This window comes from Tenrec ecaudatus, chromosome 2 (genome assembly GCF_050624435.1).
Source record: "Tenrec ecaudatus isolate mTenEca1 chromosome 2, mTenEca1.hap1, whole genome shotgun sequence".
Taxonomy (NCBI): Eukaryota; Metazoa; Chordata; class Mammalia; order Afrosoricida; family Tenrecidae; genus Tenrec; species Tenrec ecaudatus.
This window is the reverse complement of record NC_134531.1, coordinates 175,468,826-175,477,458: the sequence shown is the minus strand read 5'-3', so window position 1 is coordinate 175,477,458 and position 8,633 is coordinate 175,468,826. Positions and strand designations below refer to the sequence as shown.

Genomic DNA, 8,633 nt, shown 5'->3' with positions numbered 1-8,633 from the left:
AGAAGCCATTTACAGCGCCTCCCCCAGTAATCCTTGTTGTGACTTAACACACGGTTTTAATTGCTTTTGATGTAAGCCTCACAGTAAGCACAACTAGAATTACTTGAGTTTAATGGGGGGAGAGAGGGAAGAAAGTTAAAGCAAAAGGCTAGCGTTAACCTAGGTGAAATGAAAGATAGTAAAATGACTTAGTTTAAATACATTTATCCAGTAGAGAAATTGTGACCAATGTTTAAAATGAAAATTCACAGTTTACTTCCCACTACAATTTCACATTTATGTGTGTAGCTTCGATTTGTATGCATCACAGATGAATTCAAGCCCAAGTAGAATTTCACTATAGCATACTGTTGAGTAACATTTGCCCAGGTCAGCACACCAATGCTAACCTAATGTTCTGAGGTTTCACAGTTTAAATCCATCACAACAGTATGGACTCCATAGCTTAGGGTTGTAGAGCAGCAGTTCTCAACCTGTGGGCCGCGACCCCTTTGCGGGGTGGGGGTGGAGGGGGGGGTCAAACAACCCTTTCAGAGAGTCGCCCGATTCATAACTAGCAAAATGACAGTTATGAAGTAGCAACAAAAATAATTTTATGGTTGGGGGCACCACAACCTGAGGAACTGTATTAAAGGTTCGCGGCATTCGGAAGGTTGAGAACCCCTGTTGTAGAAAAAGGCCTCAGAGAAGAGTTTTTGGTGCTGCTGTAATAACCCTATTTAAACAAACACAAAAACCAAGTTATCAAAAGTCTGTAAAACAAACTGTTAAGATGAACCATTTCTATCTACCGTTCAAAAGCATATGGACATGACATAAATGTTAGCATTTAGTTCTGAAGAGGAAAAGGTAAGTCACCACTATGAGTTAAGTAATTTAGATTGGAAGCGTGACCGACAAAAGTGCAGTGGCCAGGTTTACATTCTTTCTGCATGTTTTCTACTGTAGTGATCCTGCTGTAACAATTACATGCAGCTCCAGGGTTGAGATTTCCAAGGACCTAATTTGGAAACCATCTGCCATAATTTGCTTTGCCTCTAAGACTAATATTTAAGTTCCACTGACTAATAAGTCAGTGATTTCAGATTAGCATGGTTCATACATTTGACCTTATTACTCAACAAAGGTGTATTTCTTTAAATGATATATATTTTGAGCCAGAGCTTGTGTAAGGCAAAATGATGTGTGACGAAAAAGAAAATACTGTTTTAGCATTCTAGGATTTTAAGGCGCATGCTATGAGTTCAATGTAGATAGTTTAAATACACATATCAGAGGCTGGAAACTTCCTTATTCTTAGGATGTTACACCTTGTACGTAGTAACTCTGTTATTCCACCTTCATTTTGTTTACTTTGTAAAATTTTAGACTTTAATTTTCCAATTTTAGAAGAAAGCAAAGAGAAAGTTTTTAGGGATTTTCCCCTATGCGGAGAATAAAATAACGATGACCAGCTTTGTGGATCAAGGACCTGTCTCAGGAATTGTTGGAAGGTGGGCAATCCTGTAGTAACTGTGCTTCAGTTGCCTTGCCGTTCGCCCAGAAACAATCCATTTCAACTTCTGAACATTTGGCTTGGAACACTTGTTTGATGAATATTCAGTTAAACACTTGGATACAAGTTCTTGCCAGATGGTCAAATCTCTCCCATTTATCTGTAAATAAATACTTGAAATTACTCGAAATTATAAGCCTATATTATTAGAGTAATAAATGCCTTTCTTTAACATGTGTCCCCTTGTTAAAAAGAAAGTAGATAAGCTATTTGAGTTTCAAACCCACATGACTTCTCATTTTACTTCAGGAAATAGTTCAAGCGATTTCATTTCTTATTTAAAACGTTAATAGGATTTAGGATATGACCTTGGCATACCTTGGAATGTTTCTGAAGACATTCTACTGCTGTCAATCGTATACACTTCTGTGCTTGGATTTCCAGTGCAATGATAGATAATGCCAACACAGAAGGCTAAAAGAGATCAATTTTTAATTAAATGTCAAATATTAAAAAAAGGTATAACTTAAGTATAAGCAGGTTTAATCCTTACAAAATATTTACCTTTGCTTTAGAAAATACGATCCTACAGTGGCATGCCTTAAGTTGAGCCGCTAGTCTTTCAAAATTAAGGCAGTTTCTCCTTTAAAAGGAAAATTAAGTTAATTTTATGCAGGTAATTGTACATCTAGCCAAAACAAATTTATGAGAATCACTGAAGTAATTTTCAAAGATTATGTACACTTATCAAGTTATTAGACATTGACTTCTAAGAGCAACATACAGAATGGTAGATTGGCATAAGCTGACTACTTCATTTACGTCACAAGAAGAAAGTTATCACAGCAGGAGCCCAATGCGGATTTGGCTGATGAAGCATTGGTCTGACAGACATCATCTTTGTTTACACCAGTTCTGACACCAGTGGTCCCATTCATGGCACTCCACGCTGGATTTGATTATGTGTTGCAATGGTCACGCACTACTTACAAGACTCAGCATAAGAGGATCAGAAATGCCCCAACATGGAGTTCTTCAATCAGGGCAGCCTCCCCTCAGACCAGGCAGGGGTATCTTAGGTCCCTCGTCCTGGTCTCTGCTCTGGCCAAATGTTACACAGCTCTTTAGCTCCACCAATAAGCCCCAGGCCAAAGAACTCTGCTTTGTGAGAAGGCAAGCCTAGCTCTACCAACAAGCATGCAATCCCTCCATTCCTCCTGGAAGTCTCCTGCCTGAAGGCTAGTTCCATGAATTGGCATGCCAATTACAACTGCTTTGCTTTGTGGGCTGGGGAGCCATTTCTCTGCCACTGCTTTGTGCCATCTTGCACATCACCATCTTTTGTGTTACAACCCTGTTTCCTGGGTTTAGGTTCTCGACACAGGTAGCTGGATCCAAAGGACCTGCACTGCTCCAGTCTCTTGGTGGTAGTGAGGCACACCCTGGTGTGGAACTGGAATTTTTTTAATGCCTGGTGAACGGCCACGCTAACTACTTCTCTCAATAGGATTCCATTTATAATGTATATTTGCACGGTGCCACCACCATTTGAGTATTCCATGGTATACACCATTTGAGTATGCACCTTATTTACATTATAGGCCAGGAATACCATATGTACGTAGTCCCACTCAGTCACCTGGTCAGAGTTACAAGATTATATATATATATATATATATATATATATATATATATATATATATATATATATATATATATATATATATATATACGCTAGAAGTAATCTGCAGTCTCAGCTGTCATTTTACTTGATTGGAATCCTACTAAGAGATTGATTCTATGAAGCATCCAGAAACACCATTCTGATAATGAAACCTTTGTTGAGAATATGACATACCTTTCAGATGGTAAGTTCTCTTGAATGAGTGAATAGTAGAGCTGCAGAAACTGAAAGGCAGTCGCAGCTCTAACTTTCCCACACACTTTCTCCAATACAATCTTTTCCATTCTCATCAAGTCGGACACCGTGAACCTATACTGACTTAGACGGATCAAGTCACTTGCCAATGGGACATTCCTCTCCTCTTCTACTGATTTCACAGCCAAATAGAAGCAGCTCAGTCCAACACACCCAAGGTGCTTGGGTTGTACCTAAAAATATATGTCATTATTTTCCCAGGTCTTCAATTAAAAACCACACAGGATAATATATCACTGAAACCCATCATTAGGACAAGGTATACCTCTTCAACTGTCAGGGATTTCAGATCTATTCACACTTCAGCTGCAGTCTGCCCACCCTAAGCATCCCATTTGGAACCCATTTTTGAGTAGTGACCGAAAATTCAGTATGTTCGGCCTCCCTGTAGAACAATTTTTAAGGGTAGAACTGTAGGACCCTGAACACTTGCAACTTCACCAACTCTGTTAACTGATCAAAAGACTATGTGAGGCAGGTACCAGGGAATCCAGGACAGACAACCCCTCAAGACTGATATTGAGAGTAGCGCTACCAGGAGGGGAAGGAGAAGGTAGGCAGAGAAAGTGGGAACAGATCACAATGATGTACATATAACTCCCTCCCAGGGAAATGGATAAGAGAAAAGTGGGTGAAAGGAGACATTGGTCAGTGTAAGACAGGAAAAAATAATTTATAAATTATCAAGGGTTCATGAAGGAGGGGAAGAGGGAGGAAATGAGTTGATACCAAGGGCTCAAGTAGAAAAAATGTTTTGGAAATGATGGTAACAAATGTGCTTGACACAATGGATGGGTATATGGATTGTAATAAGATCTGTAGGAGCCCCCAATAAAATGATTTAAAAAAAATGTGAGGAACTGAAACATACAAGGGGGAGAACCCAAAAAACCCCCAGGATTGTGCAGGGCAGGTGGGCATTTTTCCTTCTAGGCAAGCAGTTAGTGCACTCAGTGGCGTTGCCTGGGAAGGTTCTCTCTGGTCACAGTGAATGTTTTCATAAAAGCAGTTTCTCTGGAACCTCATTTTTATGATGGCAGACTTAAGAGAACAGTGTGCAGTTATATGAAAGTTTTTTTTCCCTGCTTGGGAAAAATGCCACAGAAACTTGTGACGTTGAACACAGCTTACAAAGACAGCACTATGGGAAAAACTCAAGTGTTCAAATGGTTTTCTTATTTCAAAAAAAAGTGAAATGTCGATTGATGACAAACCTCTATCTGGATATCTATCAACTTTCTGAGTGCACCATGCTACATTTGGAGTTTGTTTCAACAGATCAGACTGTTAATCAAACTTCCTATTAAAATGTTCTCAAAAGATTGCGTAACAGTGTGCAACAAAAAGGTCTCATTTGTGGCAGACGGGGGACTGGTTCTGTAACCACAACAATGTACCTGCTCATGCAGCCATCTCAGTGTGCTAGTCTTTGGCACAAAAAAACCCAGCATGCCTCTCTTGCCTCACTCACCCTACTCATCTGACCTCACTCTGTGCCACTTCTTTTTGTTTCCACGAATAAAGAGGTACGTGAAAGGACAGCAATTTGACATTGTAAAAGAGGTGAAGAAAAAAAACGAGGGAGGTGCTGTCAGCCATCCAAACAGATGAGTTTGAATAATGTGATTCCATGATTCCAAGAATGGAATCACAGATTTGACAACTGTAATAAGTGTAAGGGAGAGTATTTTGAGAGTGATAGGGTTGTTTTGTAAAACTTTAAATATATTGTTTTGAAAAAAAATTGTTTTTGGAGGGTACCCCCTTGTGTCACATAGGTTAAATAATCTCCAGGCTGTTATATATTATCCAGGCTATTTTTATTGTAATAACACAAAGAAAACAGTTGTTAAGTGCAATAACAGTTTACTCTGCCTAAAGCACTATCCATTACTAATCTCTCTCATATATATATATATGTATATATATATATATATATATATATATGGCAAAGTCAACATTTTATCAATATATAATTCTTTGGAGACACGATTTTTGTCGTTTTCTGTCAATTCTAACTCAGTGACCCTATAGGACAGAGCAGAACTGCCCCTTTGGGTTTCCCCAGGCTACAAATCTTTTTGGAAGCAGAAAGCCTCCTCTTTCTCTTGAGGACCAGCTGGCGGTTTCTAACTGCAGATGTTGTGGTTAGCGGCCCATCACACATCCACTACGCCACCAAGACTCCTAATTTTGTCTTTCTATTTCTGACCATGCCTTGTATTTTTATAGTCACCAGTTTAACTCTTATTCTCACACAACCCGTATAATCTGGTGTCAGTGAATCAATTCCAACCCACAGTGACACTGCGGGGCAACGTAGGGCTGCTGCCCCACAGGACTTGGCACAGTCGTCATTTTGCAGAAGCAGACTGCTACTTCTATTTCTCAGGGAGCGGCTGTTGGGTTCCCACCACTGTTAGCAGCAGAGCACTTAATCACCGCGCCTCCAGGAATCCTAGGATTGGTTGTGGGAGGGGCATCTGTATATTATTAGTGTAACGTTTGTAGATCCATGTGCAGGTATGGATAAGAGTCTGTATAAAGAATTGCTAGGCCATAATGTTGAGCAAAATGCTAATATAAAGGGAAAATGGAATTAAATGATAATGGGATTTTAACAGGATTATTTTTGAAATTCCTTCATATAGGGGTATTTAAAAATATTGAGTTATTTCTGTGATGCACTGTCTTTGGTACTGAAAACTAAAAGATGTGTTTCATTCTAACTGTTGCACTATCTCATTATCCACCAGTGACCATGGTGTACATAGACAGATGTTATTTTTAACAGATAAATTCTGAGAGTTATACAGATATCCTGCTTATCCAATAAAGGGAAACTATGATATGCTCCTCCTTCAGAAGATAATCTTGTTTACTGTATGCAAATTGATGCTGGAAATGTTAAGCCTAAATATGGCTTGATTAAGACACCTAGAACTTTATATATACAATAGATATTCCCCAAATTTTAAACCACAATCTAGCATTCTGTCTAACAAATTGCTTTGAATCTATAACAAATAAATGAAAACACTTAACCTCTGTTTTAGAAACAGCCAATTCTCCTACTGGGAAAGAAGACATATTTTACACTAGCCTTACTTTTAATTTCAAAAATGTGTCTAACAAATGATGCAATACTTTGACTTATCACAATATTTTGACTTATCATCAATGTTGTACCACACAAGATTATCATGTTTCAGCTACTTGCTGAAAAGTGTCACACTGTGTGTGAATAACGGTCAAAAGCATATAAAAGGTAAAAATACATAATGGGCAAAAGTAAATATCCACAGGAGACATACCTTCAATTTGGACAGAAATCTGTCCAGTAAATTCACAGCAAGAGAAAACGTTTCTGTGTCAAAGCCAAAGAACTGAGTAAGACTAAGAAGATCTTTTACTTCAAAGTCCCGCAGTCTTGCAGTCATTCTGAGGCCATTATCGTGGGCAGATTCGATGAGTCTCAAGCCACAGAGCTTTGGCTGGCATCTAGACTCCACTTCCAACAAGGCATTCAGCTGTGGTAGCAGTTTTTGAGCGGCAGTTGTCAGTACCTCTATCATCTATTTATAGAGCAAATGCCAGAAAAGGGTGTAAGAATAGCCTTCTTGCTCTCCTAGTATCATGCCAAAGCGTACTATAAATCTCCCCACCACGCTGCTGGTGACCCTTGTGCATACCAGACTTCACTCACTGGAAACTGAAAAATCCTGGGTGAAATAATGTCTTTAAAAAAATATTGTTCTGAATTGTAAATCTTTCAAGAAAGACGTGTTCAAACCATTCATTGCCGATACATAACTATTACAGACTTTTGTAAAACAAGATACCAGGAACTCTGAAATCCAATGGCAGTATATACTTTGATAACCTGAACTGCTTAAGTTCTTTTCTGAGCTGTAGAATAGACTTGTGTGCATTACACAAAACTCAGGTAAATAACTCACTGTATGTAACTACAAGTGACTGCCATTAGGTTGATTGTCTCGTGACGCTAAAGAGCAGAGAACCGCTCTACGAGCTGTGGGCTTCTGAGCGTGTACATCTTTACAGGAGTAGAGATCTTCATCTTTTTTAACAGCCCAGGGCGTAACATAACTCAACCAGTGTTTTAGAAACACTGGATGATACAAATGAGCTTACCTTTACATCTGCGAAATGAGGGCAATGATCCCTACTTTTTTGCTTGTTTAGAGAGGCTGATTCCTACACTGTTTCAAGCTCAGTTCACTTTCACTAGTGCTTCATGAAGTTTAAAGGGTGGTAGCCCGTGGTAGGGAATTTCGCTGGTTTAGGAACATGCCTTCCACAGTTACATGTGTCTGGCACCGGCTAGGCGCCGGGTTCGAGTAGGACCCGCCCCTCACCATCAGGAAGGCGGAGTTGAGCATGCAGGTGGGTACAGCTACAGCACCAACCACAAAGTAACTTTGGGAGCAAAACCAGTAGCCGGCGGGCTGGGCGGGCTCTGTCGCGACGGTCCCGCCCCCCGCTCGGGCTAGCCCGGGCTTGTGCTCCCCACGAGTCCCCCTCGCCTCACGCCCGCCACCCTGCTCTCTGCCGCACCCCGAAACTGACTCCGCACTTGAACCTCACCGTGATCGCGACTGCGGCTCCTCAGCGGAACTACCCTCCCCGGGCCTGCTCGCGCCTCACCCTACGGTACCCAGTCCGAAGGGCCCACGAGGCCAGCGGACTAGCGGGCCCGAGGGGAGCGGCCCGGGGAGGGGGAGCGGTCCTGAGCCCAGGTTTCCGCAGCGTCGCCGGGAAGAACCTGCCCTGGGTCCGGCTCGCTCGGCGCTGGTGCGGCCACGCCTCACCCCCGGAGTGATAGATTGAAGGGCGGGGCGGTCCCGCGGGTGGGCCTCGCCTTGCTGCTGATTGGCGTACTCCTTGTGATGGATGGCCCCCAAGTTACCCAGACGATTGGTCCGTCTCCCTGGAGTCTGACCAATCAGAATGCACCTCCCACTAGCCGGCCGCCTTTGCCCTCCTGCAGGTCACGCCCTCTCAACCCTCAGCGACCCTCATTGGAGAATAAAGTGTCTCCATTCACAAGGGAGGCGAACACAACGCTGTCAAGTCCCTTCTGTGCCACAAACGGGATTGGCTGAGATTTCATTCCTGATCGTTCTGGGAGGTTTGGGACCGCACAGCTTAGTTTTACAGTGATTCTGTCCCCGCTTT

The 8,633-nt window shown here is 41.6% G+C and overlaps 1 protein-coding gene across 1 annotated transcript; it reads right to left on the bottom strand.

Moving 5' to 3' along the window:
- Positions 1–261: 261 nt before the first annotated feature.
- On the bottom strand, positions 262–8,275 carry CCNG1 (cyclin G1). Its single transcript, XM_075541925.1, has 6 exons — positions 8,043–8,275; positions 6,749–7,009; positions 3,354–3,607; positions 2,060–2,138; positions 1,874–1,969; positions 262–1,655 (listed from the first exon to the last, which is right to left on the bottom strand). The coding sequence occupies exons 2-6, from the start codon at positions 7,007–7,009 to the stop codon at positions 1,464–1,466; spliced, it is 882 nt and encodes a 293-aa protein (XP_075398040.1). The 5' UTR covers positions 8,043–8,275; the 3' UTR covers positions 262–1,463.
- Between the last annotated feature and the right edge of the window lie 358 nt (positions 8,276–8,633).